Source organism: Pelophylax lessonae, assembly GCF_965119305.1.
Source record: "Pelophylax lessonae genome assembly, chromosome: 6".
In the NCBI taxonomy this organism is placed as follows: Eukaryota; Metazoa; Chordata; class Amphibia; order Anura; family Ranidae; genus Pelophylax; species Pelophylax lessonae.
The window spans coordinates 270,888,255-270,913,892 of record NC_138773.1 but is presented as its reverse complement, the minus strand read 5'-3'; the positions used below and the strand labels follow the sequence as shown (position 1 = coordinate 270,913,892).

General features: G+C 44.0%; 1 protein-coding gene across 4 annotated transcripts in view; it reads left to right on the top strand.

The window, feature by feature from the left end:
• The window catches only part of TANC1 (tetratricopeptide repeat, ankyrin repeat and coiled-coil containing 1), a gene marked incomplete at its 3' end in the record, with an annotated part of 423,607 nt that overhangs the window by 246,505 nt on the left and 151,464 nt on the right, over positions 1-25,638 (top strand). For all 4 annotated transcript variants that reach the window (XM_082260319.1, XM_082260320.1, XM_082260321.1 and 1 more), the window contains 2 exons: positions 2,957-3,146; positions 19,383-19,646. In XM_082260319.1, coding sequence (XP_082116445.1) covers positions 2,957-3,146; positions 19,383-19,646 — 454 coding nt within the window. The remainder of the gene's footprint in view (positions 1-2,956; positions 3,147-19,382; positions 19,647-25,638) is intronic.

Genomic DNA, 25,638 nt, shown 5'->3' with positions numbered 1-25,638 from the left:
GTATTGGGTAACTTGACTATAAAATTGTGTTTAATTTGTCAGTTTCACAGCAGGATCTGAGAACTGGGATCATGCACTGCTGCACATTCCTAGTCCTAGCATTGTGTGTGAGGACCTAAAGTGGTTGTAAAGGCAGAAGGTGTTGTTTTTTTTCTTAATGCATTCTATGCATAAAGATGAAAAGCCTTCTGGGTGTAGCACCCCCTTAATACTTACCTGAGCCCCCTCGCTATCCAGTAATGTCCACAAGTTCCTCGGCTGTCCAGGACTCTCCTTCCTGATTTGGCTGAGACACAGTAAAGTGTGAATGGACACACAGAGCTGCAGCTCAGTTTGGGTGCCCCCATAGTAAGTTGATTGCTGTTGGGGTACTCAACAGAAGTAAGAGCCAGGAGCAGCAAAGAGGGACCTGAGAAGAGGAGAATCTGGGCTGCCCTGTTTAAAAAAAAACAAAAAAAAACCTGAGACTGTACAATCACTTTAAAGCGAGTCTTAACTGCACCTGAGCACCACAAACCAAGAACACAATTTAATAAAGGTTTAATATTCAAAGCAAACTCCACCAGCCATCAAGTCTCCATGCTTTATTTTGTTGAGAAATCACTTAAAACCTCCCCCCCCCCCCCCCCTAGCAATTCTGGCTGTGGTCATCTTGAGTAAGGGCAGATGATTCATGTAGCATTTACTTCCGGAAATCCATCTGCCCTTAGCTCAAGCATGCATGCAGGAGAGTGTGCTTAGTTGAGAAAACCCCTCCTCCTCTCCTCCCCACCTGAAGACTCCTGGGATGTATGACATCATTTGCCTAGGCCTGGAAACCAGGAAGTAACTAAAAAAATGTAAAGCAAGTAAATGTGATATATTTTCATCTTTCCTATCGGTTTATTAATGCTATCAACATGAGGATTAAAAATAATCAATGATGTTTGGAAGAGTGAGGTTCCACTTTAATAATGCTCGTTGTGGTCACAAAACTGGTAAAATAGATTCTGGCCCTTGGAATTTTTAGTAGACATTTAGTATTCAGCTTCTCCTTTTATGGGCTGACTTTCTTTCCACTTTTTATCCTAGTGACAGGGTCCGTTTATAATACACAGTCACTGTAAACCCCATTTTGGGCCACAGCAGTTTAAAGGCTGGGGGAATGTGTTTGAGCAATTTTGTTAAAGCTGATTTCCAGGTATAGATTTTTTGCATAGATACATTGTTCCAGCTTGGAACAATGCAAGTATGTGTGTGTGTGTGTATATATATATATATATATATATATATATATATATATATATATACTATACCTGTGGGATCCCTGTGGAACCGGGGAATTGCAGTAGTAGTCACTGACAGTACAGTGATTGCCGCTGGCTTCCAAGTCCCGCACCTAGTGGCTGCTCTGCTAGGTGCCATTCACAGAACATTTTGCTATTTTCTCAATTAATGTAAGGTGTTCTCTGGTTGGGCGAGGTGGAGATCACCGCCTCCCTGCTCCACCACCCTGCTCAATCAGGAAACACCTTGCATCCATTGAGAAAATGTAAGGCGTTCCGTGAATGGTGCCCATGCAAAGTGAGTCCCGCAGGACAGTGGCAATCACTGTGACTGGCACAGTGATTCTCTGCTACCATTGGGTTCCCTCAGGAATGGGGTACACATTCCTATATTGGTCCAAGCTGGAGCAATCTAACAATACAAAAAATCCATACTTAGAGTTCAGCTTTAGACCCCTTTAACACTTGTGAGACCTAAAAGTCGCGCGATTTTACAGCGATTTTGTTGCTGTGATTTTGACTGGACTTGAAACAATGCCAATGTCTTTGGACCTCAAAATGTATTAAAATCGACTCAAAGTAGTGCAGGGACTACTTTGAAGTCATTGCGACTTGAAGTAATACAGATATGAATGGTACCCATTGGAAATCATGGAGTACGGCTTGTCATGTGACTTTGCAGGACGAATGGCACAAGTGTGAAAAGGGGTCTTAACGCTACCATAAGCCTTAAATACAGCTGCAAGAAAAAGTATGTGAACCCTTTGGAATGATATGGATTTCTGCACAAATTGGTCATAAAATGTAATCTGATCATCATCCCATGAAATCCATTCTTATTTAGTGTTTTACGTATTGTAGATTCGCTAACAGGGATGTTAGCATTTGCCAGTGACTTTTGTAAGTCTTTAGCTGACACTCTAGGATTATTCTTCACCTCATTGAGCAGTCTGCGCTGTGCTCTTGCAGTCATCTTTACAGGACGGCTACTCCTAGGGAGAGTAGCAGCAGTGCTGAACTTTCTCCATTTACAGATAATTTGTCTTACCGTGGACTGGTGAACAGCAAGGCTTTTGGAGATACCTTTGTAACCCTTTCCAGCTTTATGCAAGTCAACAATCCTTAATCGTCGGTCTTCTGAGAGCTCTTTTGTGCGAGGCATCATTCACATCAGGCAATGCTTCTTGTGAAGAGCAAACCCAGAACTGGTGTGTGTTTTTTATAGGGCAGCTGTAACCAACACCTCCAATCTCATCTCATTGATTGGACTCCAGTTGGCTGACATCTCACTCCAATTAGCTCTTGGAGATGTCATTAGTCTAGGGGTTCACATACTTTTTCCACCTGCACTGTGAATGTTTACATGGTGTGTTCAATAAAAACAAGGCAACATTTCATTTTTTGTGTGTTATTAGTTTAAGCAGACTGTGATTGTCTATTGTTGTGACTTAGATGATGATCAGATCGCATTTTATGACCAATTTGTGCAGAAATCCATATCATTCCAAAGGGTTCACATACTTTTTATTGCAGCTGTATCTGACCCTTCCCCTTGCTGTGCAGAGCAAAGGATTACAAATATGAATTTCCTCTATATCAATGTGCTAACAAAGAGAGAGAGTGTCTCTGTTGGATGCATCTTTCTTAGCAGGCCTCGTGTGCCATGGTAATTAATGGATGATTTTCTGCAGTGTACAGTGACAAGTCACGGGATAAGTCCCTGTTCAACGCTGACAAACAGCACAGCTTCTCCAAGCACTGCCAGTCCTTGCTCCACACTGAACAGCTGCATCAGCAAAACAGCCGTGAACAGAGCCAGTCCCAGCGGAACCATCAGCAGCCCCAGCTCCACCCTGGAAAGCAAAGACAGCGGAATAATCGGTAAGTGGCCAAACTGTCCTTGGTAACGTCATTAGCTTGTGGTTAATTGAGCTGTATGGGACATCACGTGGGGAATTAAGATTGTGTTTTCTAATGTTCTGAACAAAAGCTTTGATTAACTTGTTTTTCATTTTATGTTGTTCGTGTTATAGTTTGTACTGTTTATATACTGTACAGTGCAGTGGGGCCAACAATATATGTCAATGTCACATGACGATGGGGTCAAAGAGCTCCTGTGTAACTGCTACTTAACATTTTTATTAGTTCTGTGCTCATCATATACTTTGTACAGCAGAAAGCTTTCTTGCAGATTCTTATTTTTTATCGTTTCCAGTGTTTGAGAATGTAGTAAACAGAAAATGCATTTTGTATAGATAAAATGGTATAATTTGTTGGCTAACTTAAACTGTATTTACACTTTTGCAGTCATACTTGAGAAAACTTGTCTACAAAGTAAATTTAGATAGTTGTGGGAAAATAGTGCTGGTCCTGTAAGGTTATCACATTGATTTTGCTATCTTTACCACTTCTTGACCAGAAGGTTTTACCCCCTTAATGACCAGGCCATTTTTTGCGATTAGGCACTGCGTTACTTTAACTGATAATTGCGCGATCATGCGACGCTGTACCCAAATAAAATTGATGACCTTTTTTCCAACAAATAGAGCTTTCTTTTGGTGGTATTTGATCACCTCTGTGGGTTTTTTTTTCTGCGCTATAAACAAAAAAAGGACGACAATTCTGAAAAAAGAAAAATGGGATTTTTGACTTGCCGTAAAATCCATTTCTCTGATGTTCATTGACAGACACAGCTCCTGACCTTCATACCCATTGGATTATACTGCCCCCCACCAGAGTAGGACATTAGGCAGAAAAAGAATCTGGCTATGCCTAAAGGCAGTCCCAGGGTGTGTACTCCCTCTCCATGCTATAGGTACTCCGTTTTGCTACAAGCAGCGTCAGAAGAATGACAACTCCACAGAGGGGTGGGTGCGGTGTCTGTCAATGAACATCAGAGAAATGGATTTTACCGCAGGTTAAAAATCAAATTTTCTCTTTCGTTCATTAACGGACACAGCTCCTAATCTTCATACCCATTGGGACGTCCCAAAGCAGTGTTAAACATGAGGGGTGGGAACAGCAAAAAAAATCGCAAGGCTAAACAGTAGCCATCCATGCAACAGGAGCTCAACCAAAACAACTGGAACCCACCTGAAAAAAAAGAATACACCCTCAAAGAGGATCAGGTCCCCTAAACAGCAGCCTGCAAAACCTTGCAGCCAAAAGAATCATCCCCAGATGCCACCACATCCTGTTATAGAACTTTGTGAAAGTGTGCACCGACGACCAGGTGGCCGCCTTGCAAACCTTCGTCACTGACGCCTGATGACGGAAGGCCCAGGGGGCACTGAGCGCCCAAGTAGAGTGTGCCTTGACATGGAAAGGAGGAACCTGACCCTTGATGGAATAGGCCTGAATCACCGTCTATCTGATCCTTCTGAAAATGGTCGCAGAGGAAGCGGACAACCCTTTCCAAGGCCCATCCGTGAGCACAAATAGTGAGTCTGACATCCTAAAAGACTCCGTAGCTGCCATGTACACCCTAATTGCCCGGAAGACATCCAAGGCATGCACTGCAATTTCATTCTGTTGTTTCGACCTGGATCACAGGGAAGGCAACACAATGTTTTCATTCAAATGAAAATCAGAGAGAACCTTTATGAGGAACGACGGACAGGGGCGAAGAACCACCTTATCTCTGTGAATCACCAAGTAAGTTGAACAACAGGATATCACCGCCAGTTCCGCGACCCTGTGCGCAGAAGTAATAGCCACAAAAAATGACACCAAAAGGTGGCTTCTTGAGGACCGAAAGCACCAAGTTGAGGTCCCAAGGCAGCAACAGAGACCGCACTGGAAGAACAAAATGTCAGATACCCTGAAAAAGGATACACACCAGGGAGTGTGTGGCCAAGGGTTGTTGGAAAATAACTGCCAAGGCCGACACCTGGCCCTTCATGGTACTCGAGGCCAATTTCTGTTCTATATTGCTACAAACTGATTATGCTCCTCTCCCATGGCAAAGCGGAGTAATCGCTCGTGACCGGCACATATTGGAGTGTGAAGGTAAGCATCCTTGATGTTGATAGAGGCAAGAAAATCCCCCCTGATGCAGGGATGCCACCACCGTGCAAATTGACTCCACCCTGAACTTCTGCACCTGCACAAAGCATTCCAGTACCTTGCCTGCCTTCCTGGGGGCTGTAAACAGGTTTGAGTAAAACCCGTGAAAATGTTCCGATGTCGGAACCGAGACAGTCACCCCTTGAAGCAACAGGTCTTATACAGCTCCAAACAGACCCTGTAAGCGGTCCAGGGACAGGCACAAGTTGGAAGGACAAGAGCGAAAACTTGATCATGCAGCCGTATCAAATAACTTTGTGGACCCACTTGTCTTTTACCAGGGAAATCCATGGGTCTGGAAACCAGCGAAGATGTTCCCCCACATGCCTCCTTGGCATGCCAGACCAGGCTCGTTTGGATCCTCCTGAAGATCCCCTGAAAGGCTTTGAGCCCTTGTCAGTCGACCCTGAGGGGTGAAAAAACTTCTTATGAGCTGAGAAGTAAGGCCTACGTCTACAACGACGTTCCCTGCGGAAGAAAAGTACTCCCCCCCCCCCCCCCCCCATGAGACCGTTAATGATTTCATCCAGAGTAGCCCCAAGGAGGCGATCCCATTAAAAAGGGAGAGCAGTCAAGGCCTTTTTTAGAAGTCTGATCCGCAGACCAGCATTTAAGCCAAAAGACATGCTGAAGGACCACTGCCGAAACAGCCGAGCCACAAGGGGAGCTGCATCCAAAGAGGCATCACAGATAAACTGCAGCCCCTGGACAAGCTGCTCCGCCAGCTCAGCAAAGGCAGGGGGGAGCTGCTCTCCCTCCAGGTCACGTCATAAAAGCTTAGCCCACTCGGTCAGAGTTTGTGACACCAGGGCAATGGGGAATACCGGCCTCAATGCCGAACCAGTCAGAGTGTACACAGCCTCCGCCTTCCTGTGAGCCAGATCCCTAAAGGTCAGAGACTCTTTAAACAGAATCATGGTTCCCTTGTTAAATCTGGAAACCGAAGGGTCCACCACTGGTGGAACAGTCCACTTCTTAGTAATTGACTCCTCATAGGGGTAACGCCTAGTAAATCGCTTAGGGACCCCAAGAGGACACTTTGGTCGTCCCCACTCTTTAGCGACGATTCTGTCAAAATAAGCAGGGAAAGAGAACACATTTGTCGCTCTGGATGGCTTGAGTGCCAAAGGGAATCCGCGCCTCCGTTGCAGCTGTGTCCTTCATCTTCAAGGTCTCACGCACAATCAGTGTTCCCACCAGCGCCTTTTTGTGCACCGTTGCAGATGTGGAGGAATCATTCTCACTATCTGAGGATTCTGGGCACGTGGTCGCAGACCCAGCAGGGTGACCCACGTCTGCGGCGGTCGAATCAGATTCAGGATCTGGTGAGACAAATGAGGCAGGTAAAGGTGGGGGGGGGCGCTTTTTGGTAGCCCGTTGCCCGAAAACCACCTCCACCCTGGACTCCAGGACCGCCGTCAGTGCATGGATGGATGGTTGGGACCGGAGGGCCCTGTAGGCTCAGAGAAGGGGGTCAGGTGGCGAGATGTGCTCCAAAGACTCCATGAGTCACCAGGGGTAGCCCACAAAAAGTGTAAAACACTGCAAAGGGACAACCCCTAACGTGCTGGCAGCACTACCCGGTCGCCAGGCACAAGCACTAAGCGATCCTCAGCAGAGAGGGATGAGAACCCCGTCAGACTCACCACCCAGCAGAAACAGGCATCTGCAGACACCAGGATAGTATGCACACTCCACATGCGGCGAACAGGAAGTAAAGAAATCCAGGAGTCAGCTCAAGGGATGAGGAGGTGCTCCCACCGCCGAAATCGCTGCACACACGGTTCCTCTGTCATGGCTGCCACTATTTTTAATGGCAAACCACTGCAATATGGCCACTGGACTACACAAACATGGCCGCTGTGCATAGAAGCACACAGGCTATAGCAAAATGGTGGACTCGCGCGGCACCACGAGGCTCCCAAGGACCCACGAGGCCTCAAGGATGGACCCAGGCAGGATGGGGGGGCTGGGTCCATCACAACCCCTGCATAAGTGGTAGGGGGACAGATGAAAGGGGGGGGTGCCTGATGAGGAGGAGGGGAACACGGGGGTCTGACCATCCCAAGGAGGGGCCCAAGTCCACCCCAAGACCCTCCAGGGGGAGAGGGGGCACAGCTACTAACCATACCAGGAACCGGGCGACATCGAAATGGAGGGGCTGTCAGCCAGGAGGAACGCTGCGACGTTGGAGACACGATCGTATGCCCCCGTCCAGTAAGGCTATGTCGCGGCCGACCTAACAAGGAGCTAAGGTCTGCGCACGCTCGCTGGCCAGACTGAGCTGACCATAGGATCTATATTATTCAGCCCGTCGCTCAGTCTGGCAGTTGATTGTAGATCTCAAAAATGGAAAAAAATTTCTATCAAAAAAAAATTTGCCAGGACCAGAGATCCCAGCATGGAACTAGGTCCTTACTCCTGACTAGGCAGAAAAACTGAGTGCCTATAGCAGGGAGAGGGAGTATACCCCCTGAGACTGCCCATAGGCATAACCAGATTATTTTTTTGCCTAGTGTCCTACTCCTGTAGGGGACAGTATAACCCAATGGTTATGAAGATCAGGAGCAGTGTCCATCAATGAACAAAAGAGAAACAATATTTTTTACATTCTGCTATAAAATACAGCCAATTTAAAAAATCTTTTTTTTTTTCATCATTTCAAGCCAATGTGTTCTTCTACATATTTTTGGTAAAATAAAATCCCAATAAAAGTGTATATTGATTGGTTTGCACAAAGGTTATTGTGTCTACAAACTAGGGGATAGATTTATGACATTTCTATTTTTTTTTTTTTTTTAACTAGTAATGGCAGCGATCAGCGATTTTTAGCAGGACTGTGACTTTGCGGCGGTCAGATCAGGCACCTCACTGACACTTTTGAGGGAACCAGTGACGTTACTAGAGTAATGCTAAAAATGTGCACTGTTACTGCATTAATGACACTGGCAGGGAAAGGGTTAACACACCAGGGGTGATCAAAGGGTTAAGCGTGTCCCTAGGGGATGCTTTCTAACTGTTGGGATTGACTCGCTAGTTGAACACAGAGATCGGTTTTCCTAAATAGCAGGAACACAAGATCAGTGTGTTCATTTCTGACAGAACGATTGTCTGCCTTGTTTACATCGGCAGACCACCATTCTGTCTCTCTGGGGAACGATCGCGGGTGGCTGGTTAATACCACCAGACCCTCTAATTGGCTCCCCCCTCTGGCCAATCAGCGGGCGTGCCCCCGCTGGCTATAGCATGAAACGACGTACAGGTACGTTGTTTCACGCAATAGAACCGACATGACGCAGTATATGTACTGCTGGTGGTCAGCAAGTGGTTAAACTATTGATGTTGATGCATGTAATCTGGTTCCCAGGCAGGCGGCTTCTACATCCTGGAGGATCTCCACAGTCTCTTTGGCTTGTAGTGTAATGTATCAATAATAGAAATTAAAGCACCACACCACTGCTAAGAGGTCCAAATAAAACGATTCCGATAAAAGTCATGGGGATTGTTCAAAGAGTAACCAACATGATTGGACACAGTATAAATGTACTAGAACTGAGCTAGACCTTTAATAGTATTTCTTCCAGCGTGAGCACAAGTTACAAGCATAGGCCTTGTCAGCAGCTGGTTGGAAAGCCAAACCATTTGATGACCAGGTCTATGTTTCTAGTCACACTGGAAGAAATTAACATTAAAGGTCCATATCACTTCTAGTAGATAAAGGGGACTTTTGCATCCCTGAAGTGCGTTGGCCACTCTTTGGGCTGTCCTCCTGACCTTTTTTGGAATAAAGTTGTATCTGGATCACCTAGCAGTGGTGTAGTGCTCCAATTTCCATTTATATAGTTAACCTTAAGTAAAGAAAAATTGCATTATTCTTTCAATACAGAGATTTTTCAGGTATGTATGGGCACAAGTGAGTTCGAGTTATCAATAGGTTTCTTTCAATTACATCTCCATCTCCAAAGTCTAAAGTTTGTCTTTCCGACTTCGCCCTCTTTTAAGTCCCGTACACATGAGCCGAAAATCCGCCAGTACAGTAGATACTGGCAAATGTTTGGCCCGTGCGTACAGGTCCTTGTTTGACAGAAGCCAATCTCACAACCAGCTTCTGTCAAAATAACATGCTGGAAAACCAGCAGCTGATTGGCAACTGATCAGCCCACTCAGCCTATGTCCACGAGCCAATTTTATCTAGGTGGGTGGGGAACATAGGTTTTGATGCGTCTTTAATAAAGTTCCCAAGAGTTTAAGGATACGTTCGCTTTTTAAATAAAAATAATAAATGCACATATTTTTTTGCAGGTACAAAATATGCATTTATTAGTTTTTGTTGCAGGAGCCTGGAAAGCATTAGACCAGTGATCAGCAGATTGCTGATGCCATTCAGATCTCCTGCACACTCAGTGTATGGGCTTACCTGTACATCCCATACGTCCCGTACTGGTAAGCCGATACTTCCCGACAGGGAGACTCAAGGAACTACCACGGCGCTCTACATTGAGAACTACAAGCCGACAGCAGCTAAGGATGTTGGGTCTTATAGTTCGTTCAGACACACGGAGCGGTGTGTCTGATCGATGCGGCCGAGTGGGTGACTGCAGCATTGGAAACATGTTCCACCTTAAAATTGGATGGAACATGTAACATGTTCCCAGAGGGAAGAGAACATATCCTTTAAGAGACAAGCAAGTGGTTTAAATTTACTATCTGCAAAAATAAAAGAAATTGCCCAGTGGTGGTCTAAAGAGTTAATTGATGGTCCTCCTTCTGCTGGCTCGGACACAATACTCATCTCACAGTTCGGTCCCTAATCCAAATTCGGCTAGACTGCTGCAAGCTTAGTATAATGGACCTGTAGACCGGCTTTAAACCTTAGCTAGGAGCTAAAGAAGATGGAAGTCTGAGCTAAAGCCAAAAATCTAAGCCTTTCCTGGAGGAGTGCCACTCTTCCTTCTATAGACAGCTTCCATCCAGCATTAATGGATTTCTTTACTGTTTAGAAAAACTAGAGTACGCAAGTTTTTAGTGTGGGTATTCTTTATGTATTAGGGGGCCCTCCAAGACATAATGCCAAGGCTGCATATAACACTAAGGCCGGTTTCATACAGGCTTCAGCCTGCATATGAACAGTGTGAACAGCAAGCTTTGACAAAGCAGAGCGAGTACCATTCAGCTCCAGTTTGTAAATGATGAACACAGATCCTAAGTGCTGATTGCCACTTTAAACTGGTTCTCAAGGCTAAAGGTTTTTTTTTTTTTTACCTTCATGAATTCTGTGTATGAAGGTATAAAACCTGTGTCCTGCTTCGGCTCCCCCCAGCCCCCCAAATTCTTATCTGAGCCCCCTCAGATCTAGCGATATTCACAATAGACTTGGCTGTATGGGGACTCTCCCTCCCTCCTTGTATCACAGGCAGTGAGCCAATTAGGATAGAGTGGAGGAGGGGGTGAGCTCAGGAGACACCTAGAGCGGCGGCTAGGCAGTGAACACACAGTGGTGCCCCCATGGCAGGGGGCTTTCTCTGGGGGCACTGCTTGAGGGGGGAGGGGCCAGGAGCTCTGGCCGGGACCCAAAAAGAGGAGGATTGGAGCTGCTCTGTGCAAAGCCACTGCACAGAGCAGGTAAGTATAACATGTTTGTTATTTAAAAAACAAATCTTAAATATAACTTTAAGTACCGGTTCACACTACGTCGCTCCGACTTAGGGGGCGACCTGTGAAGTCGCGTGCAGCGCGACTTGCACGGACTTCATAAAATGAATGTCTATGCAAGTCGCCTCCAGGTCGCCCCGAAGTAGTACAGGACCCTTTTTCAACTTGTGACGCTCCTATTAGAACGGCTCCTGTAAAGCACAATGGGAGCGTGACGGACCGCGACTTGTCAGGCTGACAAGTCGCGGTCCAAGTCGGACTAGTGTGAATGCGGTCTAAGCAAGCTACTAGCAGGCTTTAGTAGGCTTTCAGCAAGCTTCAGGCCGGGTTCAAATATATATGAATTGGATATGCGAGTGTGACTGGCTCTCAATGGAGCCAGTTCACATATGTCCGGTGCGGGCCGCAGTAAGGAATTCAAAAGGGTCCTGTGCATTTTGGGTCTGGTTCAGGTTCGAATTCAAGCAAAAATTCAGACCTGAATAGCACCTGACTTGGTGAACAGAATCGCACCAGATTCCAGGCTGAAAACCGCACCACACAAATGTGAGCCCCGCCTCAAGAAGTGCTGAAGCCTGCAAATAGCTTGCTTACAGTGACAATCAGCACTCCCATTAGGATCTGTCTGTGTTCAACATTTACAAACTGGAGCTGAATGGTACTTTTTAAAAGCTTCAACAAAGCTTACAAATAGCTCTCCACATGCTTTGTCATAGCTTGCTGTTCACACTTCTCCTGTACCAACTGAAGCCCGTGAGGGGCCTATTTATACAAAATTCACTCTGTGAATGAATCAGCATTCATGCAAATTTTGCAAATAATGCCTTTACAAATGTTTTAATATGTGCAAAATGTTTTCTCAAATTTAAGTTGTCTTTGGCAGGGGGAATGTAACATTCTCGAATACCCTAAGAATATTCAATCCTAAGAGAAAATAGTCTTCTCCAGAAGAGAAAATGGCCTAAAACAATAGCTAAAAACATTAAACCAGGAAAGAAAATATTCTAAAACAATAGCCCAGCAACCCAGGACAGATTGGTACATTCCGCAACTGTGGCTCCAAGACCGTGCACCAATATTGGCTATACAATGACTGCACATTGGAGTGGATGTGCTCATTATACAGTCAGATGTTCATCACGCCTTTCCTATATGCCATCTTTTGATCATATGACAGAATTTGACAGATCTAGGGACCAGGCCTTGTTTTCAGCTTGCAGTGTGGATGTTTTACTTTTATGTGTTTTGCATGATATTCCAGTGTGCACCAATTGTATGCAGGTCATACTTACAACCATTTATAACACATCGATTGCATAATCTATTGCTGATAGATTTATACACATTTAAATGAAACATTCAAGATTTGATACACAGATGACTGCTTTTCAGACAGCAGCGGAAGAAAGTTTTCCTATTTCTTTGCAGTTATGGCATTTTTAAAGCAAATTTGAATAAGCCCCCATTCCATTGACCGCGGCTTTAAAATCATGCGACTTCATCTGAAATTGCACTATTTTAAAGCAACATGTCAGCGCGACTTGGAAGACATCTGGAAGACCGCTTCATTCACAGATGTCTGTACAGATCGCAGCCGAAATCACCAAAAGTTGTGCAGGAACTACTTTTTCAAGTCGATACAGCATTGCAAAGTCGTTGTCACACGATTTGGACAGAGCGATTGCTGCTAATAGGCTGCAACTTGTCATGCGGTTTGACCTGTCCTTCCAATGTAAATAGGGATCAGCAACTGAGTTCCTCATTCTCCCAACAGCTGAAAACCATTCTTCCTTGTGCAATCATTTTATTGGCTTTGTCTCAAAGGCTGGCTGAATATTGGCAGGTTAACTTCAAAATGAGTTAGTGTATTTAAATCCAATAACAGACATTGAGTGCACGGCAGCTTACCAGCCCTTCAATGTGGTGACTGCATTAGTTTCCTTTTTTCCTAAGGCTCGCTCACAGTACTCTGTCTATAGAGGGGCAGTGTTGTCACCTTAGGACAGGAAGTGTTAGGACTACTGATTACCCCTTCCACCCTCCTCCTCACCTCTATAACATAGAAATATAAGTCTTATGTGGTTGAGTTGACCTGGGCAGGACTGATGAGACTAAGGGCCCTTTCACACGGGCGTTCCGCATGTCCGTATATCATCCTATTTTTTGCGGGTGATATACGGACATAATGAATGTCTATGGGATTGCGGATGACCATCCGCTGACATCCGATTTTCGTCCTTTCAGTTCTGTTCCTTTTTTTGGAACGGAACAGAACCCTATGGGCCCTTTCACACGGGCACTCCGTATGTCCGCAAATCATCCTATTTTTTTGCGGATGATTTACGGACATAATGTAAGTCAATGGCATTGCGGATGTCAGTGGAATACCATCCGCTGACATCCGATTTGCATCCTTTCAGTTCTGTTCCGTTTTTTGGAATGGAACAGAACCCTATTTTTCCTCCGTTCAAAAAACAGAAAGGAAGCAAAATCGGATGTCAGCAGTGTCATCCGCTGACATCCGCAATGCCCATAGATATACATTATGTCCGTATATCATCCGCAAACGGATGGGATGATATGCGGACATACGGAGCGGATGACACAAGTGTCATCCGCTCCGTGAAAAAAAAAAAAAAGTGCCGGAGCGGATCGCAATGCGGTCCGCTCCGTGTGAAAGATAATACAAGATACCTTAGCAGAGTGCTCTCAGCCCCACCCTGTGACTGGACAGAGAAAGGAGAAGCTGCAGACCGATGAGCTTATTACTCTTCCCTTGCACCCATCAGCATGTCCCTTGTTACACATGAGCACTGCAGCACAACTGATTGGCTACCTGTGCTGCTTCTCTCTCTCCCAGTCTGATTTCTGCTGTACATGGGAAGGCAAAAGGCTGATACCAAGTAAAATTCGGGGATTTACATAGCTTGCATTAATACAAAAAATATATAAATAGATGAAGAGAGCTGGCCACTCGCACATCCATATTAAAGTCTATTTAGTTACAGAATAGTGACCGTAAAAACAGCTTACGTGTTTCAGCATATAGCCCTCATCATAGCCTGCTATGTAAGTCCCTGATTTTAACTTGGTATCAGCCTTTTTCCTTCCCCTGCACAGCAGAACTTAAACTGGGAGAGGGAGAAGCAGCACAGGTAGCAAATTGGTTGTGCTGCAGTGCTCATGTGTAACAAGGGACATGCTGATGGGTGCAAGCGCAGAGTGACAGAGAAAAGAGTTCATCAGTCTGCTGCTTCTCCTTTCACTGTCCATTCATTTCACAGGGTGGGGAAGAGGCAGGATCCTGTAAGTGTTACTTCAATTCCAGATATGGATGTTCTGTGTTTATCACATACCTAGATGGACTGATTGTTTTGTAAAATTCCGATATATGTGTATTTTATGTGTATGTTTAGCGTTTTTTTAAAGTTCAGCTTTACTGGTCTGAATAAGACTGAGGATATTCATTTGAGATAAAAGGCGTCTCTGTTAATATGTTGCACCAGGGCCAGTTGGCATTTAGTTACAGACAAAAGTGTCTATTTTATCCCAGGATCAGAGCTGTATGTGGAATTTCACTGTAGTATGTGTGAATCGCTTACATGTACAATTATAAGGGTGTCTAAACCATGCAATCTTAAACAGTTATTTGATCTGAGAGTACCAAGTTTCTGTTTAATTCCTAAGCCAATTATCACCTTACTGCCTCTTTTACACATATCTTTAATTATCACTTCTAGTGTACTTATTAAAAAATTTCCAAAGGCAAATTTCAGCTCTGGGGACCTCGGGGAGCATGGCTGAACACATTCCTTTAATTACATTTATGGCACCAGAAACAAAGACATTTTTATCTTCTTCTTGACATTGGCTTATGGCACAGAACATTTAAAGTGGCTGAACCATTCGTCAGTGCAGGTTTGATTACTGTTGTGAGCCTACAGAGCATTGAGGTAGTTGCCTGTTTAAGAGCAAACTCGTATTGTAAACCTATACAGAGATAAAAACTGGGGTTTTGGGGGGGCATTCTATCTGTGGGTGAAATCAGTTTTCTGGTTTTGACACAGAGTGGACATGGAGCACCGAGGATTATCTGAAGATTGTTTTAGGATTTGTAGCTTGCAAGCAATTATTCTATGTACATGGAGTTAAAACCGCTGTGCTTAAGATGTAGAAAACACGGGGAGTTGCAGAAGCGATGCCATTTTTAATGTTCTTGGGCAATGCAATAGCATATCTTGCATTTTTAAGCAAATGTTTGTTTTGCAATCTTGAAATATTGTTAGTGTTATATGTTGAAGTATAAAGGTTTAAGGCACGCATAAACCTAAATAATGAAGTCATAACTTTGGAAGGTTTTGCAATGTCTGGAATTTCCCATCAAGTAAACTACAACAAGGTTCTTCAGGTGGTCTTGCACATAACACTTTGTATATTACATAGACCTGCCAGCCCAAGCTGAAAGAACTAATAGCGGGAGTTGTCATTCTTGACTTGTTTTTGAAGACGCGTGTTCCAGGACTGTCATCCTTTCTTGGTCACTGCCACAGGTGTCCTAACTTATGATGTATAATAGCTTGCTGCAGGTCAGCAACTTACCAAGTGGGGAAATAAAAAGATTAAAGTTCCAGAACATGCACCTCAAAGGTCACCCATAGACGGTTCGAAGATTCAAACCATGTATGGACAGGCTGAATGTACCAAGTTGATCGATCAACCTGGGTTTTGCAATGTCTGGAATTTCCCGTCAAGTAAACTACAACAAGGTTCTTCAGGTGGTCTTGCACATAACACTTTGTATACTACATAGACCTGCCAGCCCAAGCTGAAAGAACTAATAGGGGGAGATGTCATTCTTGACTTGTTTTTGAAGACGCATGTTCCAGGACTGTCATCCTTGCTTGGTCACTGGCACAGGTGTCCTAACTTATGATATATAATAGCTTGCTGCAGGTCAGCAACTTACCAAGTGGGGAAGGAAATAAAAAGATTAAAGTTCCAGAACATGCACCTCAAAGGTCACCCATAGACGGTTCGAAGATTCCAACCATGTTTGGACAGGCTGAATGTACCAAGTTGATCGATCAACCTGGGTACAACCAACCTGCCAGATTTTACATTTGGTTATTGATTGCGGCTGTTATATCTGCTAGCAGTAATCCCTGTCTTCTCCCGACAGGAGGGATTCTCTTGTCAACATTGTGGTTGCAGAAAAGTAATTTACAACATATATGGGCGGCTTTAAAGCGAAGTTCCGTCCATGAAAATGTTTTTTCAATAAAAATACCCCCGGGACAGTCAGGGCTAGTACATTCCACAATGGATAGCCTCTGTACTCTCCCAGATTACACTTACCTATTAGAAGAAATACTTACCTTGAAAATTTCTTCTCCAGCGCTGCCATCTCGGATGTGGGCAGCTGAAGCCAGCGTGTCCTCTTTTGCATCCTCTTCCGTGTCCTCTTCTCCCAGAATGCGCCTGCACCGGCCCCGCTCGTCACTTCCGGTGCGGGCACGTCATCCCTTCACATCTTCTGGGCATGCCCAGAAGTTGTTTAGCAGGGAATGACACGCCCGCAGCGGAACTGACGAGCGGGGCCGGTGCAGGCTCAGTGATTCCTGGGAGCGATGACGTTCAGCTCCCAGGAATCAATGCAAAGAGGAAGTGACGATGCGGGCCGCTGCCGCAGAGGGAGGAAGTGGAAGAAAGGTGAGTATATTTTCTTCAATAACAAGGTAAGTAAACAAAAAAAAAAAATCGTAACTATCAATTTATTTTTCAGGTGACCAAAAGCAAGCGGATGGCCCAAAATCAACTATGTCAATTTTGTGGCCGGAACTCCGCTTTAATGTTAGCCAATAGAAGTAGCTCACATTTTTATCTTCACAGGTTTCTTTGTAAACCAAATGGAGGTGGAGGTGGGGCATTGCATAAAAATCCTTAAAAAGAGCTTTTTAAACCCAATGGCCCAAGTTCTTCAGCCCTCTACAAAGCTGGGGATCAGGGTCAACTAGCTTGAGAAGTCTATGTAAAGTCAGCCAGAAGGAAAGTTCTAAAATGTTGTTTATTAGTTCCATAAATTACAACAGGTTAACAGAAGAAAGCCAACACTTTTCAGGGGCCAAAAATCCCTGTCATCAGAACTTTTTACAGTATCACGTTATCTAACGGGCTCAAAATAAAAAAACTGGATGTGTCAAACAGGAGGGTGAAAAATGAGTGGGTGACTTATGTGGTATAGAAATCTAGTGCAACATGCTTATGCTGCATTGCCAATACAGGCACTCTGCCATTGTTCACCCTCGTGTTTCTGATTGTTTGGTGCTCCTTCTTGCCTAACTTTACATAGGCTTTCTAAAAAAGCTGTGTGGGCCAAGACATTTTTATCCATGGCTTTGTGTCCTGAACCAGTACAAGCTGTATTCACCCAGTGTCTGAAGTATTTGGTGCCAAATTGGGGCCCTGTTTATTAGGATTGTGGGTAAATATTGTCAGCACTGTTGCTATAATAATTGAGTCATTTCATTAACATAAGACAAAGTGAGGTTGAGCTGCACCCACCCCTGTTCCCAAAATTTCTGAGCTTCTCCAAGTCCTTATAAATGCCAGATTGACAGTCAAAGATGATATAAAGGCCTGACACTAAATTGTACCTACCCTAGGTCTAAAGACAAAATGGTTTCTCAGTTTGGAGATGGTTTTGTAAGGATTGTCTTTGTACCATAGATACTTGCCAACGAAAACATAGGCTGGTGCGTGGCTGTTGGTTCAGTCAGCTACAGAATGCACGTACATTTTTTAATTATTTTTGCGCAGTACAGTATGTATTTGTTGGAGTTCAAGCACATTGAAATGTATGCAGAAACCTCTCCAAACTTAGAAAAGATTGGCTATATGATCTATTTATACGGAGGACTTTTTAAAGCCTAATGGTAGTTTTAGTTTTTTTGTAGTTTAGGGCAGGGTAAGGGCAGGTTAGATAGGATTAGAACCACTGTCCGACAGAAAGCGATGGGTCATCTCCACAGGGCACACAGTGTAACACTCACTGTAAAATTGTGCAAAACTGCCATCAGTTTAGTATTACTTTGAGGTGAAATCCCCTATTTTGATCATAGACAACTAAAAATAACTTGCAAAAGTGTTGATTCTTGCCAAATTAATCTAAAACTAAAAAAATCAGTTTTAGCCCCCTCTCATTAATTTTTTTTCTCTTCTCTTCTCTTCATTTTCCTTTTCCTTTCCTTTCTTCTCCTTTCCTTTCTTTTCCTTTCCCTTTTCTTTTCCTTTCCCTTTTCTTTTCCTTTCCCTTTTCTTTTCCTTTCCCTTTTCTTTTCCTTTCCCTTTTCTTTTCTTTTCCTTTCCCTTTTCTTTTCTTTTCCCTTCCCTTTTCTTTTCCTTTCTGTTCCTTTCCTTTCTTTTCTTTTCCTTTCTTTTCCTTTTCTTTTTCCTTTCCTTTTCCTTTCCTTTCTTTCCTTTTCCTTCCTTTTCCTTTCTTTTCCTTTTCCTTTTCCTTTTCCTTTCTTTTCCTTTCCTTTCTTTTCCTTTCTTTTCCTTTTCCTTTCTTTTCCTTTCCTTTCTTTTCCCTTCCCTTCCACACTAGAGCCTTCCAGGTTTCAGAACAGAAATCTTGTGGTTAAAAAGAGGTACTGCGGGTGACATATGTATATAAAGCTACACTTCTAATATATTACTGCGTGTATCCTGCAGTATAGTTATCTATGCAACTTAAATGTAGGTTATCCATGTACAGTATCACTATATATCACGTTACACCCCCAGTTTTTTGTTTCCTTTGCACAGCCATAGCCAGGAGCTTGCGTTGTGCTGGAGTTCATTTGGTTGTCATGTTTCAAAGGCTGTTTTGTACAAATAGTCTTCAGAGTATACAATCTTTACTCATTGGTCTTGTTTTGCAATGGACAAGTGTTGAGAAATGATGGTGATTTGCAGAAATAAAGCACTGCGAGTGTCATCTGGGTGTAAACACTCCTCCATATTCTGAACTTGGAGGGTTTGCCTCAGGGCTGCATCGGCAGTCCCACTTGTATCATGCATATGCGTGTAAAAGCCGCAGCCCTAATTTTATTTATTTACATTCCTGTGATATGAGGCTGCTTGTATCGCTGTGGAGGAGTGAGACCTGAATGAGTCTCTAAAGATTATGCAGAGTAGAACCTAAATCTCCCTCTATGATGTCATCAGTCCAGGATTACAGGTGTGGTATCGCATTGCATCCCTGGATAAACGTTTACAGCCTGCATCCCAGAAAGGAGTTTCAGGACCAGTTGGCTGAACATTTAGATGGCATGTGGGCTTTTATCTTTCACATGTGATTGGTTATTTGAATGGGTATATGGTTTCCCTCTTTCTATTATAAGTTTCTTTGTCCCTTTTCAGCCACCATCACAAGTTCATCGGAGAATGACGACCGCAGTGGTTCCAGTTTAGAATGGAGTAAAGACGGCAGTCTACGGACTGGTGGACATCAAGGGATAATGATTCACGAGAGGAGGACAGATAATTGCTCTCCCGTCGTAGAAGAAGAGACGTGCAGCATGGCAGAGAATTTGCCAAAAAGTGACTCGTCTCCTGGAGAAGGCCCAGTTTCCTACATGCAGAACTCCAGCTCATTGGTGATGCAACGACCCAACTCTGTGGCAGGTAAGAGATGAAATCTTAGAGGAACTGTTTGTGTTTCTGAGAAGTTTGGCAGAAGAAACCGCAAACTGGATTAGCGGTGCATGTTGTTTATTTTGTTACTTTGTGTTTATTGGTTTAAAGTAAATGCATTTTGCTCCTTGTTGGAACAAATGGCGTCTTTGGAGAGACAGTCTAGATTCAGTCTAAGCATCTGAACGGTCGCAGGTGTTTCATCCTGGTAACGGAACAATTTGGGTTCTGTCTCCCTTTAGAATAGATGAGAAAGACAAAGAACTGGCCACCCACAGTTTGGGTTTATTTTTTTGATACATTTACAATTTGTTTGTTTTTTTGCTTGGAAATGCTATAATATTAAAACGTGTGGGCACAGTTAGAGCCCATTCACACTGAGGCTACACGACTTCGGGGGGCGACCTGTGAAGTCGCGTGCACCGCGACTTCGGCGCGACTTGCAGAGACTTCACATAATGGAAGTCTATGCAAGTCGCTCCGAGGTCGCCCCAAAGTAGTACAGGACCCTTTTTCTAAGTCGGAGCGACTTGCGTCGCTCCTATTAGAACGGGTCCTGTACTACTCAATGGGCCGCGACGGACCGCGACTTGTCAGGCTGACAAGTCGCGCTAATGTGAATGTTTAGATATAATCAGGTTTTAAACATCATTGTCTATATGGATAATCCGATCATGAAGTCTGGAAACCATTAGATTAGATAAATGAAGCTGGCCCTACACAAGTAGAATTTTGTTTAAACATAGATTCGAAATTCTGAAAAATTGTTCATCAGAGTTTGCAATCTTGCCATTATTGAGTCAACTAATGCCATTCGAAAGCCCCTAAAAAATTTTCAGACTGGTTTCTTCAGAAGAATCCCCCCCACACAGGTTTCTTTTCTGGCTAACAAAATGCACAAAACCGTGTGATTTTTTTGCAAAGGGAAATCACATTTACTGTTGTAAATGATTATAGATTTGACCCCATTACCATTGGAAGTTGTATGGTCAGCTTAAATATATTCGGGTCAGATCACTTCCAAATAGTTCAACAGCCCAGCATGCAGGGAATGCACTGATGTTCCATGTTAAAGTATCTATAAGAAACATCAATTTGCATAGTGGCAAACAATGCTGGATTTATAGGGGGAAACTGGCCTGTGCCCCCCTCTATACGAAAATAAAATAAAAGATTTAATTAAGTAATACAAATCAATAATACAATTCTATAAAATATATAATTAAAAATCCCTTTTTTTTTTTAATGAAATGTATCTTGGAAAGTAATATTTTTTTCTGGCGTCTGCACCGAAAAGCTTTACTCAAGCAGACCACACAGTGCGCTTACGCTCTTAATGAAGGTGGTCTATAACGGCGTGCGTGTGTGACCTCAGAATGACATTGTGTCATGCATTTTGAAAATGTGTGACTCTCATTGAGAATGTGAACTCTGTGAATGAGGGGCCCCCCCATGGACTAAATCTGGCCCTGGTGGCCAATATCTTAGCATTTAAAATGTTTGTAAAGCCGAAACATTTGGATAAAGTAGGGTGGGTTGGCAACCCTCTAAGATTTTTTTTGTATCGCTGCTGGGGAGACTCCCCTTCTTGATTTGTCTGGATGACTATTGTCACTGTGATTGAAAGTTAATAAAAATCCCACTGGAGGGGAAATGGAAGGGAATTATTCCGATGGGAACACCTGTCCTGGTGACAATTGTCTTTGAAGAGATTTCCTCTCACATCCTGGTATACTGACCTGACAGGAGATAAAGGGAAAACAAGGGGCAGAAAAACATGACTGAGATTTTAATCATCACTTCTGTATCTAAAAATTATAAAGAAAATGAGAAATGATTGTGGTTTCTAATTTACCCCACCTCCAATCTAGAGATCTCTGCAATACACATTGCACAATAATGTAACAAAATATGGGTACGAAAGCATGCAAAAAAAAAAAAAAGGCTCAAGTCATATAAAATATAAGCTGAACTCCAGGGAAAATAAAAAAATGATCCCTTGTAGTGGGGCTGCCTTTGCATTGCAAGGGTTAAATGGTCTTTTAGGTCTACTCTAGGGGAACAAGAAAATACATTTTTTTTATTTACCTAATCCTCTTCTCCAGCAGGCTCCCTCTGTGCTGCAAGGCCAGAGGTCCTTGGCCCCATAGTCTCTTCTCCCCTATGTTCTGGCGGTTGCTGGTCCTCTGATGTCATCAGGTCCAATGCAGGGTCCATAGCACTGTTTTGCAGGTGAGGATGCAGAGAAACAGTCCACCACTGAAGTGTGTGGATGCAGAGGGGAGCACCACCTGCTGAAGGAGTAGATGATTGGGTAGGTAAAGCTGCTTTTTCCCATCACCTAGGCCTCAAAGAGCGTTTAACGGTTGTGGCGGGGGCAACTCAACTGCAAGGGTGCATTTTTACTTTCCCTGGAGTTAGGCTTTAATGGCTCAGGTTTTTTTTTTTTTTTAATATCAAATATGTTATAATTCCCATTGCACAAAGCAGCCCTGAAGATCCTTTTCTAGGGTCCCTTGTTGGCACTCCCGCTTTCTGTGAAGGTGCACCTGTGGGCTTGCTCCCGACCCGGGCTTTGTGCACATAGCATGGCTTGGCCCAGCCCCCCACTTCCTCCTCACAAGATTTGATTGTCAGCAGCAGCAGCTAATGACAGCTGCCTCAGCAAAGCCTGCGAGAGCAGGTAGAGAGGAGAGTGCCGCTACAAACGGGCACATCGCTGGATTGTGTAAGAACACAGGTAAGTATTTAGGGGGTGAGGGGGCAATACAACAACTGGGACATTTTTTATCTTCATGCAGGGAATGCGTGAAGGTGAAAAAATGTCTAGCCTTTAGGACCAATTTAAAGTGGAGTTCCACTCAGAAGTGGAACTTCCGCTCATCTGCTTCCTCCCCCCTCCAGTGCCATATTTGGCACCTTTCAGAGGGAATGGGTACCTGTTTTTGACAGGTACCCTTCCCCACTTCCGGGAGACAGTGCCACCTCGCCGTCCCTAAGAAGTTCCATCCCTCTTCTCCTTCCCCCGACAACGAGCCAATTAGACTGCGCAGCGCACTTTGCACATGCACAGTAGGAAACCGGCTGTGAAGCCGAAATGCCGACATCACAAGATCCCTGGACAGGTAAGTGTCATTATATTAAAAGTCAGCAGCTACAGTATTTGTAACTGCTGACTTTGAATTTTATTTTTCCAGACTGGAGCGCCTCTTTATTGGACCTCCTGGGGGTGTTGGCTGAGTCTCCCCCAAGCTCAGTCCTGCCCCATATATAGTGAGATATTTTCACTGTGCAGTGTGTGCTACACTCTTTTATATGGTGTGTGTGTGTGTGTGTGTGTGCTACACTCTTTTATATGGTGTGTGTGTGTTACACTCTTTTTTATATGGTGTGTGTGTGTGCTACACTCTTTTATACGGTGTGTGTGTGCTACACTCTTTTATATGGTGTGGGTGTGGACTACACTCTTTTTTATTTGATGTGTGTGTGCTACACTCTTTTATTTGGTGTGTGTGTGTGCTACACTCTTTTATATGGTGTGTGTGCTACACTCTTTTATATGGTGTGTGTTGCACTCTTTTATATGGTGTGTGTGTGTGTGCTACACTCTTTTATATGGTGTGTGTGTTACACTCTTTTATTTGGTGTGTGTGTGTGTGTGTGTGTGCTACACTCTTTTATATGGTGTGTGTGTGTGTGTGTGTGCTACACTCTTTTATATGGTGTGTGTGTGTGTGTGTGTGTGCTACACTCTTTTATTTGGTGTGTGTGTGTGCTACACTCTTTTATATGGGGTGTGTGTGTGTGTGCTACACTCTTTTATATGGTGTGTGTGTGTGTGTGTGCTACACTCTTTTATATGGTGTGTGTGTGTGTGTGTGTGTGTGCTACACTCTTTTATGTGTGTGTGTGTGTGCTACACTCTTTTATATGGTGTGTGTGTGCTACACTCTTTTATATGGTGTGTGTGTGCTACACTCTTTTATGTGTGTGTGTGTGTGCTACACTCTTTTATATGGTGTGTGTGTGCTACACTCTTTTATATGGTGTGTGTGTGCTACACTCTTTTATATGGTGTGTGTGTGCTACACTCTTTTATGTGTGTGTGTGTGTGCTACACTCTTTTATATGGTGTGTGTGTGCTACACTCTTTTATATGGTGTGTGTGTGCTACACTCTTTTATATGGCTGGCTGTTTCTTGTCTTCGCTATCTTTTTGAATGTTGGTCCAAAGCGAGTTCCCATATTATCAATGCAATATTTTTCGGAAAGTTTTCCAGTGACCCCCTGGCTGGATATGAGATGACCTTCTTTTCTGTGGAATCTCCATTCACAATGTCTGCATTCTGAATGGTAATGTCAGGCAGAAATGAGGAGGGCGGCCGGGCAGCATGAATTGTGCCGCTGCCCAGATTTGAATTTTAACGCTGTGATGTGGTTGCAAGCATTGCACACTTAGAATGCTCCTTACTAATTGTGCCACATTCCTTCTGGATGAGCCGGCAAAATTGGGATCCAGTTTGTGTCTCTGGGGAGGGCAGGAGATGATGAGAACTGAGTAGGTGTGTGCCGGCCGTGTTTATTGTGTCAGCAAGTTAGGCAGAGAAAACAAACAGCAAAGCTTGTCACTCCCGCTTTAAATGGCGTTTGTATAAAGGGAGGAGAGATGAGTGAGATGTTCAGACCCCGCAGTAGGGAAGTGATTTAAATGGCAGGTGTCTTTTCTCCACATTCCAGGTTATATATCATCAGTTTATTCAGATGTGAAAAGGGTGGATTCATCAAACACATTTTACAGATGCATTTCCTGCGAACAAACGCGCTAGACCATGTGCTTTTTGGTCATTAAAGATTTAAAGCTGAACACAAATAAATGCCGCTTCAGTTCATATACATTTTTGCTTTTTTTTTTTTTTTTTTATTGCAAGCAGTGTGAGTACTTGAATTTGACCTAGTAACAACCTCTTGCAGTCCTTGAACAGCAGAGCTCAGACTGGGAAAGTGGAAGCAGTACAAAGAGCCTGTCCGTTATGCTGCAGTCCTCGTGTTCTATAAGGCACATGCTGATAGGAGTGAGCAGAGTGATGGAGAGATGAGCCTATTAGTCTGTATTATGCTTTCTGATGATCAGCTTTCAATAGTGTTCTGTGTTGTCTGGATACAATATAATTATGTTCACTCATATCATATCTTTGGGTGCCAAAAAGGAGAATTTTCTAAGGTGAGGTATTGGAAATCTCAGTGATTTCAAAGCTAGCACATTAGTTCATTGAAGATCTTACTGCCCACTTAGACCGGCCATGTACGGTTCGAATCTCGGCCGGTTCAACAGGAACCAGCCGAGATTCAAACCCCTAATGAGCGGACAGAATATACTAATCCAGCCTGTCGCAGTATCTGACATATATCGCAAGCGGCTGCTATAGCTGCTAGTAATAATCACGGTCTTCTCCCAGTGGGGAAGGCCTCCCCCCGCCGGGAGAAGACAGTGGCCCGGAAGGAGGGATTCCCGCATCAACACTGTGTTGATGGGGGAATCAAGCGAATCGATAATTTCTTTCTTTTCTTGCTCCATGTATGGCCGGCCTTAGTGATGCACAATAGAAAGTGCAGTGCTGAGTCTCCATTGCCCTGTGAAGTTTGTGTTGCTAGTGCCTATTTTCTAGTGGTTCACAAAGGCCAAGTTCACACTTGTCTGGCTGCGGTTGGCAGCCCGGTGCGTTTCTGTTCACCGGTTCCGGTACGATTCAGGTGCAAATTTTTGCCTGAATTCATACCTAAACTGGACCCAAAAAGGCACAGGGCACTTTTTTAAACCGCACTGCAGCCAAGTCCGCACATGTGTGAACCGGCTGCATTGAGATCCGGTCACGTCATGCGAATTGGATGTGGTTTAAAATGCATAACATTCACATATGTGTGAACCCAGCATTATTGTTTTGGGCCTTTCATCATATTATCTAGCATCTTGTGTCCAGTCAGA